The following is a 12,341-nucleotide window of genomic DNA, read 5'->3' as shown; positions in this document are numbered from 1 at the left end:
ATTAGACTGCAAGCTTCATGAGGCCATATCTTACAGTGTGTTGTTTCTGTCCATAGCTGAAATAAATACCTAACAGTTGTGTGATAAACTAATTGCCACAAGTCTGATTTTCTTTCACCAAGCTACTGATTTCCTTATGACTATCCTGATTTCTTAAAGCCTCAGAACTAATAAATAATCTAATACCTATCCCCTAGACTGACTCTTGCTCTGTCAAACTTTCTAATCTTTTTGAGAGCATATTGGTTAATTCTCACTAGGCAGAGGATAAATTTATAATGTAAATAACAATAACAAAAGAGACCCAGTCAAACAACTCTTATCAAGTTTTCCTATTCCTCTACTTCAAACGCCTCCACCCTAAAAATAGATGTACCCTCAGCACGGGAGTGGCTTGGATGTCCTTAGCACCCTCTTACATCCATGAACACCCTCCAAAATCAACATGCTATCTAAGTAAAGAAAGTGTATTTGTTATGTGAATACTGCTTAAAGAATAGGCCCCTTTTAAATAGAAATTGTGGAACTGCCACCAGCTATCAGTAGGGCAGAGGAATGCAGATATAAATTCTAAGGACAGAAAGAAAGGCAATTTAAAATTAAAAAAGCTTTCCAAGTATCCTTTTCTCCCCTTAAGATGATAAGAGCTGTGACAAAAGCCTTTTAGGCATTTTCTCTAGCTATCTCAGTTCTCAGTCTTAGATTGTGAGTAATCTATGTCTGAATCATAACTAAGAAATAACCACCTTTTATTCAACATTGGTGCCTTACAACTCTGAATCCCTGGGACATTAACACATAATCCAATATCCTTCTATGATGAGTGGCCATTATTTCAAAATCACTAATTTAGTCCAGCTCATTGTTTGAGCATAGGTCTCAAGGCCTTTGAAAGGAGGAGCAGAGCAAGAGACTCGTGGAGACTTGCAAAATTCATTCAATAAGGATGTACCAAGTGCTGGACACCTTGCTGAGCCTTGTGACCTGTGTGACATAGTCTGTTCTCAGACGTCACAGGAGAGCCATAGAAGAGCCAGGAAAGATATCACACCTCAGATTTTTTGACTTCTTGCAAAGCACTCTCTTCCTTGTCCCATGCAGCTGCCTTGTTATGCTACCTTTTTTTTTTTAATTGAGAAATCTTCACACACATACATTCTATACATGGTGTATAAATCAGTGGCTCACAATATCACCATGTAGTTGTGTATTCATCACCATGATTGTTTTTAGAACATTTACATCACTCCAGAAAAAAAAGAAATGAAAAAGAGAAAATAACTCATACATCCCATACCCCTTACCCCTCCCTTTTGTTGTCCAATAGTATATCTATCTACCCAATTTTTTACCCTTTTTGCCCCCCCATTATTTATTTATTTTTTATCTTATTTTTTCTTTTTACTTATCTGCCCATACTCTGGATAAAAGAAGCATCAGACACAAAGTTTTCACAATCACACACTCACATTGTAAAAGCTGTATCATTATACAATGCCGTCCTCTAGCCACACCAAGACACCATAAACTAAAAAGGGATATCCATATAATGCATAAGAATAACCTCCAGGATAACCTCTTGACTCTGTTTGAACTCTCTTAACTGCTGAAACTTTGTCTCAATTCCCTCTTCCTCCTTTTGTCAAGAAGTCTTTCTGAATTCCATGATTCCAGGTCCTGGCTCATCCTGGGAGTTCTGTCCCATATTGCCAGGGAAATTTACACATCTGGGAGTTATTACAGTGCTTTTGTGTGTGTGCATGGTCCAGAAATCAAACCTGGGTCTCCCACATGGAAGGTGAGCATTCTACCACTGAACTACCTGTGCACCCTTATTACACTGCTTTTTGAGGCATCAGATTCCCTCTCAGCCCAACAAGCATCTTTAGACTTTCTAAAGAAGCAGTTCTCAAACCTTTTCAAGGGTCTGTGAGGTCAAGACTGTTTTCATGAAAATACTAAGATACCGTTTCCCCCTTTCACTGTGTTCTCTCACACATATACAGTGGAATTTCCCAGAGGCTATGATGTGTGATACTGTAATTGATTGTAGAAGCAGGTAAGAGAATCCATTTATCTTCTATGAAGCCACACATTTTTAAAAATTGCAAAAATAAAACAATGACACTCCAATTTTGAACAATAGTTATTTTTCATTAAAATAGGTTATTTATGTTTAGCACAAAGTAGGTTTACTGTCTTAAATACTGTTAAAGTTTTTCAGTTTTAATTTATAACATGGAAATATTGATATTACTCACATAAATAAAAGCTCAGTGATTTTTCTAGAGTGTAAAGGGGTTCTGAGACCAAAAGGTTTGAGAGCTGCTTGATCTGAAAGAATAAACACTTAAAGAGGCCACCTTTAAATAAAATAAAATAAATAAAAAAATAAACATCACCTTTTACCTCCTGAAGGAAGTCAAGTTGCCCAAGCTTGCCAAGACTTTTTCCTGCCCTACAGTATGGGTAATGATTTAAGCTATCTGCAGGATTATTGTGACGACTACATAGAGAGAGTCTGAGTAAAACATTGAGCTTGGTGCATTGCACTTAATGAGTAAATTTTAGCCATCACCATTATTATTGCTACTACTATTAATACCACTATGATTATTACTCCCTCATGACAATATCTTTACTCAGATATCTAAGAAGTTTATTTATTCCTTGAATTTGTTAAAGTGCTTTGGGCCTTAACACTTTTCTCAGAAACCTTTGATGACACCCCATTGCCTGCTAAATGAAGTCCAAGCTCATTAGTGCACATTCAAAACCCTCCATTATCTAACACATATTTTCTTCCCCAGCATTATCTCCCGTTTTTATGGGCCTCATGCTCATGTCAGTCTGAACCACTTGCTTTCTAAACTCCCTGCTTTCCTTCTAATTACCTCTCTGCCTTCAAGGAGCAGCTAAAATGTTCCCTTTACGTAAAAATGTTCCAGTCTCCTCAAGAAGTAACCTTTTCTCTTTGGAGTCCTGTAATACTTTTGATCACCTCTTTTTTCCCTGATATTTTGCCTCTCATTTCATATTCTTGAGTTTTAAGGGCAAGATACACTTATATTATGTCTGTGTAACCTAACTTCTTACTGACATAAGTTGCTTGTAAGGAATTAATAAATATTTATTAAATGAATACATGAATAAAAGAAATTGAATTCTTAACTGGAATATGATTCAAATAGCTACATTTAACTATCAGAAAATTTACTTGTAGAGAATAAGGATGGAAATTAGTACTGTAAGAACACTGATTTTGTTAGGCATTTTATTAGTAATTTTGAAAACCTTATATTAGTTAATTAATTTATTTCATTGATAAAAGAAAGAAGATTCAAGACAGCCAAGTAACTTCCTCAATTTCACATAGCTGATTCATGGTGAAGTCAGGATATAAATAAACCTGGATCTGTATGATCGAATAGTCTGTTTTCTTTTATTATACTGTATGTAGGGAGAAATGTAGTTTTATAAGTTTTGATAAAGAAAGGGGATATAAAATACCTAGGAGTCTTTATAGTTCTTCATCAAAGGATGTAGCCTTTGCCAAAAAAAAATGGAAAAAAACAAATATTTATAGTATCTACTTGAAAATTTTCATGTACAGTTGGGGAAAATTCCATATATTCTGTGTCTTAGCAGATGCCTCCAGCTAGCATTTTTCTGCAAAACTTTTAAATGTTTTGGTCTAATTTCTTGAAATAAAATTTACCAATTTAATGCCTGCAAAGAACTGGTATCAGCTTAGATAATATGACATTCAAAGGATTTAAGATTTTAGCCTTATAATTTCTGACTACTTTGTAGTAATTAATAGTTTAAGAACTGAGTCCTAGACATCTGTAAAAGAAAACCTCAAAGCATTACTGAAGTACTCAGAAGGGAGAATCCCCAGGTGTCTCTACAAGTAGACCCACCTCCAGTTCCTCTACCATTGAACCCTCTCCCAGTACCTTCACCTTCTCCTCGGGTTTTCCTACATCGGTTCCCACTCTCATTGTCACACCTGGCTACCAAGACTGTTCTACTCTGCTTTCCTCATAGGTGTGGTGGCAGACTATTCAAAAAAGAAGATTACTGAAATCTAAGGGAAAGCATATTTAATATAATTATATAAACTGTAAAATGTTCTGAATATAGTCCAGTTTCTGAAATTAAGATTCCTGCCTTAATAGATCCAATAATAGAGATGAACTTTCACCCCCATATAACTATATTCTACCCCAAGTGAGTTGATAAAATTCATAGATACATTGTTTAGTTTCTTAAAGTCACCAGGGCCTCCAGGAGACCCATGTTGCTGTTTTTTGAATAAATAAAATTCTTAGACCCAAACATCCAAAAGTCTTAAGAAGGCCAACAATAGCATCCCTTATGATTTCCAGTAATATTTTCAATTTCTTGGATTTAGGAAAGAAGTTTGTGATAGAAAAGGAGAGATCTTCTATCATTGATATCTGGAAAAGCAGTAATTATATTTCATAAGGGAATTATTAGTTCCATTTAATTGTTCATAAATAATTAAGTACCATCTTTTTTATCAGATTTTCAAGTATCTGTTGTTTTTTCATGGCCCTTCATTACAAACATGATTAGATGATATCAATACATAATTGTCTGTTTTCATTAGTCATTTCCTCGGTCTTCCATTTTCAGACGTTATGTCTGGTCTCTGTGTTTCCTTCATTCTCCTTACTTGCCAAAAAAATTATAGCTAAGTGATTCAGTTCTTCCTGTCTGACTAGAGGACAAATAGAAGAATAAAGGGCTGACTCCATCCCAGGAACTGGCCCACCACCTTGCAAAAATGGACTTAACAACTTATTTAATCAGAAAATCCTGGTCACATTTGAAGTGACATTTGCATCCATACTTCTTATGCATTATTCTTTCTCAAGTTAAAATTTCTCCAACAAATATTTTTATAAATTCTGCTTGCCTTTTGTGTATCTGTGTGCTACCATTGGCTTTTTAATAACTTTTTAAAGTCTGTTTGTATTAAGCTTCTGTCCACATTGTTGTTTGTAACACCTTCCGATTTAGTATCATCTGCAAATTTCATTAAAATGCTATTTACTCCCTCTTCCAGATCATTAATAAATGCTATTTCTTATGTATTAAATTTTGTGGTTGAATAGATTTAATTTGCTGTTGTAATTTCCATGCATGTTTTCTAAAGATACAAGGCAGTTAAGAATGGTCTTAACATAGGCTTAAATCCATACCCAGTTTATAGTTATTTTACTATTATGCAGTCCATTTGTGTTCTCTAATCAGCACTGTTGTGAGCGCCACTGAAGCAATAATCTATTGATTTTTCTCTTCCCTCTTTTTCAATACAGTTATCATCTTGGCTTTAAATGCACAGCAATAGCAGAGTTAGAGCTATTGTTGTACTTTAACCCACAGCAATAAAAAGAAATTAAGTCTTATTTCTCAGTGGATATTCTTCCACTCATTTAAGAAATATTCTACATTAAGAAAATTATTTTATAACCATAATATTTTATTTTCCTATGCAATAGGAAAAATAGATTCTAGATGTTTTTCATAAGTAAGTAAATGTAATATATGTATATAATAGGTATATATATAGATGTATGTATATGTGTGTGGATGAATAGACAGATGATAATTGATGGGTGATAGATAGATGGATGGATGGATGGATGGATGGATGGATGGATGATAGATAGATGGATGGATGAAGGAAGGAAGGAAGGAAGGAAGGAAGGAAGGAAGGAAGGAAGGAAGGAAGGAAGGAAGGAAGGAAGGAAGGAAGGAAGGAAGGAAGGAAGGAAGGAAGGAAGGAAGGAAGGAAGGAAGGAAGGAAGGAAGGAAGGAAGGAAGGAAGGAAGGAAGGAAGGAAGGAAGGAAGGAAGGAAGGAAGGAAGGAAGGAAGGAAGGAAGGAAGGAAGGAAGGAAGGAAGGAAGGAAGGAAGGAAGGAAGGAAGGAAGGAAAAGAGAGGGAGGGAGGGAGGGAGGAAGGAAGGAAGGAAGGAAGGAAGGAAGGAAGGAAGGAAGGAAGGAGGGAAGGAGGGAAGGAGGGAAGGAGGGAAGGAGGGAAGGAGGGAAGGAGGGAAGGCATATAGATAGATAGACCTGTTCACTGAGTCTTTGACTCCTGGAGAATCTGGGGTAACTTTGTTTTTTATAATAGACTTAGACATGCCACATTCAAACAAGAGAATGAGAGTTATTGAGCCTTTGTTTCACTCCATGTCAAACATCCAACTTATTAGGTCTTTTATAATGCTAGTTTTCATTTTCAATGAGATGAAGTTTCTTACATGCCACTTATTCATTACTTATGTTCATTTATTGCATTTTTAAACCATTATACATTGTTAGTCTTCATGATTCTACATAATATTTCCAGGAAATAATTGCTTTTCTCTCTCTTCTGAGATTTTATTTTCTGTAGCATTAATGAAATATAATCTCATGGTAATCTTTTCTTTTCCACCTTGAGAAATTTATTTAACCTCTGAGTCTAAGTTTCCCCATCTCTGAGTGGACACTGCTATCTTTCCTATCTATTTTGGGATGTTATCCAGTTCAAAAGAGATAATTCATTCAAAAGTGTTTTAACAGTGCTATAAAAGAAAATAAAAGTTATTGTTTTTATTGAAACATGTAAAACGCAGTTACAAGACATTGTTTTCATTGAGAAATAGAAGCCGAATCTACATAAGCTTTTCCATGTTGAGCTTTCAACAAACACCAATTTTTAAGGCAAGAGACCTTTCATATTTTGCTTTCAATATAATCAAGCTCTGAGTATCAGATTCAAAGAGAAAAATATCTATGTTTTAGAATTTCCCGAACTAAACAAAATACATTCCTATGCCCTAGATGTTAAAAATAATTCCATTGACCTCTGAGTTAGAAAGAACAAGGCAGAGTAAAACCAAGTAAAATTTGTTTCCCTATAGAAAACTCTTTTTTATTCTTTGTTCTTATTTTCTGAAGTCTTAAAGAGACTTTGGTTGAAAACATTAAATCAGGTTCTTTATAAATTTAATTTTCCATCCAGGACAATTAGTCTTCTATAAATTTTTGTAGATTCTGACAGTTGATTCTTCAGGAGGACACTTTACTATTCTTTCCTCTCACTTAGTTCCTCCATCCTAATATACACTCCATTCTTTTCATTCATTCATTTTATGATGTCTCCATATGATTCTCTCCACCTTCAACTTTTTCTTTAGAAATGGTTTTAACTTCCCATAATGATAAAGTTTGTTCCCTGGCGGAGAGAGTAAAATCACATACATGTAGGTGCACATTAGGAAGTCTATCAGTGGAAGGAATGTACTACAAAGAGGAGAGGAGAGCAGAGCTAATTCTCTAGCATGTCCTCATAACCGTATGCATACAAACACACTTGTGCCTCACTAAAAGTATTGTTTGTCAAAATTCCCCTCGCTGCCATTTGTCAGGAAAAAATAAAAGAGTAGAAATGACTGGATAACTGTCTTTGTTTTTCCCTTAGCTAATGTAGAGCAAGCCTTACTAAATCATTGTGGTAGGCATTTAGATTTTTAAAAACCAACTGAATTACCCAGTTGAGTAATCATAATTCAACCTAAATTAGCCAGCCTCCTCCTGTCTATACAACCAGTTTATCTGGATCACTTTGCTACACAACTTAGTTAAATAAACCCCTCTAACAGGTTTCAGTGTGTCATATTACGCAGCTTGATGTCTATGACTAACATCCCCAGCCCCTGGGGGAGGTTGCCTCACATATATCTATAGATGGTCAGCAAATTTCTGGTCCTGATTAATGTGGATGCAACAAGTTTTAAGGTAGTCACCTTGCTACAGAATGAAATTCACAGTTATCGTTGAAGTCCTGGGTTGGATTTCAGCTTCTTGGTAGCCTTCTGTATATGTATATGGAGAAGGGGACCAAATTCAAATTCTCATCCTTTCCCAGATTCTTAAGCAAGTCAGGATGAACTGTGAATCATCTTATTACATGAAAATTTGATGATTTGATGACCCAGGACAAATGTTAATGAGGACTTCAGAATGTTTAAAACAAAGATTAAAGCAGTATAGCATAGGGAAAAAAAAGAATTAGATAGATCTAGATTGAGACCAGATCTACTGCTTATGAGTTATGTGACCTTGTGTATTGTTAGTTAGCCTCTTTAAGTCTCAGTTTCTTCATCTGTGAAATGGGAATTATAATAAGGGTTTTGTTAGGAAAAGTCAGTATAGGTACAGTGTGTAACACAGGGCTTGCCCAGAGTAAGTATTCAGTAAAATTAGCTATTCATATTATTAGTGATCATTTTTCACATGCTATAAATTTCCTAATATTATTATTCAGTTACCTGAATTATTTCTCTTTCTTCTGGGGTCAGCTTTTCTCTACTTTTCTTTGTTCTTTTCTTTTAAAGTACTAGTTTTCTCAGACATTTCTGTCATTTGTTGATTATTTATATTCAAGAATGATATGGATTATGACATCCACCCTTAGGAGGCAGAAGGAACTATAGTCAGTTTTCACCTTAAATAAGACTATTTTCCCTATGTTCTATTATAACTTTTTTTTTTTTCATTTATACTGCTCTACTAAGGAGAGTGGATCCTGGTAACAGAAGGGTCTTCTGTTTTTTTCAGTGTAAACAATATTTTAATCCTCAGCCAAGATGGAGATTTTCAAGTTTGAAATAGAAGCTCTGAGAAAATTAAATGGTCTGTGTGAAAAAGGAGGCAAGTTTAGGGTACCCAAGAATAATCTTCAAACTTGAGGGAGTGGGGGAAGTTGGGAGTAGAAAGAGGAGAACAGAGTACAGATAGCAAAGAAGAAAGATCTGGAAGAAGAGAAGATATGTCCAATGAGAATTTTTAAAAATGAAATACTGTGGGGTTCTTTAATGAAACCCCCTTCTTCATCTTTTCTACAAAATATTTGTAAATCCATATTGGATTTCAGTAGAGCCATTTTTCTAATGAAATAAGGTATAGAGAATTATATGAAAATCGATAGGCCAACCACTCAGTTTAAGGGATAAAGCATTTTAAATACAACTGATGCTCTTTCCTGCTTAGGAGTGGATTCTTTATGGTGACTAGAAAACTTTACATGGTGCTTCAAGATTCGTGCGTAGTGAAAATAAAGGTTTCTTATGGAAATATCTGATATATGGCATATGATATGTCGGATATTTATGATGAGGATTTATATGTATGCACACACACCAACTTCTATTCTGAGAGTTAAGACTTTAGAGAAAAGCATCTCAGATCTCTTGTTTAATTTTGCTTAAAATATTTCAGCAAAATTAATCTCATGCTTTGATTCCTGAACTCTTTTCTATTATTTTTATTTTGTGGCATCAAAAGTCTGCATAATCAATTCTCTTAGTGACAAAAAGAGAGGCAAGTAGTGTAACCTTGTTGTTAATAATGCACTTTGGAATCAGATATACCTGGTTCAAAAATCCCAGTATTGCCATAATCTGAGCATATGACCTTGGGCAAGATATTTAATTTCTCTTGGTAGTTCCTCATCAGTAAAATAGTGAGACTATTCATTTCAGGTATTCAAAACAAAATACTGGGTGTATGTATCTGGTACATAATGTGTGTTCAATACATGGCCATTGAGCTGACAGGTGAAAAGCTCCAATTACTGAATCAGTATATCCCAGAAAATTATCTTCCAACAAAGTCAACATTCAGAAAACATTGTATTTAAAACTCTGTATTAAATCAAAGTACAGAATTTCTTTTTTTCTTGCAGCAATCGTCTTCTCTTGGTGCTTAAAAGATTTTTATGCCCCCTATTATAGAGAGTTTATATAGTTGTTCCTTAGATGTTTTTTCCTAATACACAAGTGAACTCTGCACATTAAGTCTATGAAACAACTGAGTCTCTGGGTTATTCCCATAATCTACCCCATCCCTCTCCAGCTGTTTCAGTGTTGATTTAATGTTATTCATTTGCTTGTGCTATTATTGAAAATGAATTCTTAATTAAAATGACCCAGCATCACCTGGTTCCCATAGAGTACCACAGGTAATAATCCCTAATTTAATGTACACTTTGGTTTATACCTACAATTTAATTCCTGAGACCAGAAATAAAAATGGTTTTTATAATGGCTTGTGAACATTAGTTGGAGGAAAGATTAGAACTACTAATGAAGAGCTACTTTCTTAGGAGGGATCTCACAACACTGTGTAATTGATTCTAGGCTACACAGACTGAACACCTAAATGAATAGCCAGGCTAGATTAAAATCTACTTTCTAATGTGACCTATGTATAAAAAATGTATGTTATCCTTTGGTTTAGCTTCTGATCTACTCTTTCAAATATGAACATTTTAAATGTTGGTAAGAGAAGTCTGGGACATTTATTTTCACCTCTCCTCCCTCTTTCATTTAAAATATTTTCTGTCCCACTGCAATTAACTTTTATTGTGTGTTGTTCTAGTTTGCTAGCTGCCAGAATGCAATATACCAGAAACAGAACAGCTTATTAAAAAGGGGAATTTATTAAGTTGCCAGTCCAGTGTTCTAAGGCCATGAAAATGTCCCAACTAAAGCAAGCCTATAGAAATGTCCAATCTAAGGCATCCAGATAAAGATACCTTGGTTCAAGAAGGCCGATGACAATCAGGGTTTCTCTCGTAACTGGAAAGGCACATGGTGAACTTGTCAGCATCTGCGTGCTTTCTCTCCCAGCTTCTTGTTTCATGAAGCTCCCCTGGGGACATTTTCCTTCTTCATCTCCAAAGGTCTCAGGCTGCTGACTCTGTAGCTTTTTCCAAAATGCCTCCTTCTTAAAGGACTCCAGTAAGCAACCCCACCTTGAGTGGGTGGAGACACACCTCCATGGAAACCATCTGATCAAAAGTTACCACCCACAATTGGGTGAGTCACATCTCCATGGATAATTTAAAAACTCCCATCCAGCAATGCTGAATGAGGATTAAAAGGCATGGCTTTTCTGGGGTCCACAAATTCAAAACCAGCACATATATATACAAAATTCAATATCCTGGCTCAATTATTGCAGCAAGAACTTTGCAAAACTGCATGTAACCCAAATTTGGGATACTAACCACATGTGTCATACAGGCCTATGGAACTAACCTTCCATCCCATTTTGGTGTCAAAGCACCTGTATAAGTTTCTTTCCTTTTCCATCCTTCCATACTTGATTTGGCTGAAGATTCTCAGGAGTCCTTGAATGTTTTAAAGTATGCTTTGCTGTGGTCTCTCAAAGCAGAAAGGAAGAAAAGACACTAATATTTCTTGAGCTCCAAGCACTCAGTATGCTGGGCACTTTAGATACCTTAACTCAGTCTTCACCATAACCTTTGTGAGGGAGGTATTCCAATTTCCATTTGCAGATGTGGAAGCTCACAGAAGTTAAATACATTGGCCAAAGTTCACAGCTGAGGGCTACCCATAAGCATTGATACAGGGCTGTAGAATACACAAGGAAGCCTGGTTGAAGGGGATGTCTCCAGTGGGACTGTGCCAATAGAGAGAAGGGTAGCGTTTTTTCCCAACATACACAAACATTCTGCATATGGTAGAGGTGCCCCAGACTGATTCAAAACCTGATCTGTCAGATTTTAATGCCTATATGCTTTCTGCTATTTTATGCTACTTCTCTAAGAAGTACTATATTCCCTGTTCTGTGAAGAAAAACTTTAAACATCTGGCAGCACCAGGCCCTGAAAAACTCTCCCCAAAGAAGGGCAGCAGACTGTCCAGCCATGTGTGGTTCCTTTACTCTGTAGACAGTTTACAGAAATGGCTGCAGTTACCTCTTTTCCTGTGTCCATAACTTAGCAACATGACATTGCATCTCTTCACATCAACAAATAGAATTATTTCCCCACCCTTTGAATCTGGGCTGGTCTCTTGACCCACTTTGGCCCATAGAATGTGGTAGAAGCAATGGTGCACCAGTTCCAAGCCTAGGCCTCAAGAGCTCTTGATTATCTTCTCATTCCCTCAGATCCCGTGCCAGCTACCCAGTGAATAAGCCCAGTCTAGCCCACTGAGGGATGAGAGAGTACGTGCAGCAGAGATGAACCATTCCACCCAAGACCACCTAGTGAGCCGACTGCAGGTGTATAAGCCCATCCCAGAGCAGCAATGTCTGCCCCAGATTAGAAGAAAACACCTAGCTGACCCATGGGCTCATGAACTAAATAAATGGTTGTTTATTTAAGTCACTATATTTGGGGGTAGTTTGTTATTCAGCAACTCATAAACTCACTGATGTGATTAATCATTCCACTGAACAACCCCTTTCTTCATCCTAAAGCTGCTTGTCTCCTCACCAAGACTGAACCA

General features: G+C 36.1%; 1 protein-coding gene across 4 annotated transcripts in view; it reads right to left on the bottom strand.

Moving 5' to 3' along the window:
• MAP3K20 (mitogen-activated protein kinase kinase kinase 20) overlaps positions 1–10,782 on the bottom strand; it is a 230,073-nt gene extending 219,291 nt beyond the window's left edge. For all 4 annotated transcript variants that reach the window (XR_013172859.1, XM_077154165.1, XM_077154166.1 and 1 more), the window contains exon 1: positions 10,619–10,782. Coding sequence is in view for 3 of the 4 variants with exons in the window: in XM_077154165.1 (XP_077010280.1) it covers positions 10,619–10,725 (107 nt within the window). In the remaining variant the exon portion in view is untranslated. The remainder of the gene's footprint in view (positions 1–10,618) is intronic.
• Positions 10,783–12,341: the final 1,559 nt, after the last annotated feature.

Source organism: Tamandua tetradactyla, chromosome 3, assembly GCF_023851605.1.
Source record: "Tamandua tetradactyla isolate mTamTet1 chromosome 3, mTamTet1.pri, whole genome shotgun sequence".
Taxonomy (NCBI): Eukaryota; Metazoa; Chordata; class Mammalia; order Pilosa; family Myrmecophagidae; genus Tamandua; species Tamandua tetradactyla.
The sequence above is the reverse complement of the archived record's forward strand: the minus strand, read 5'-3'. Positions and strand labels throughout refer to the sequence as shown.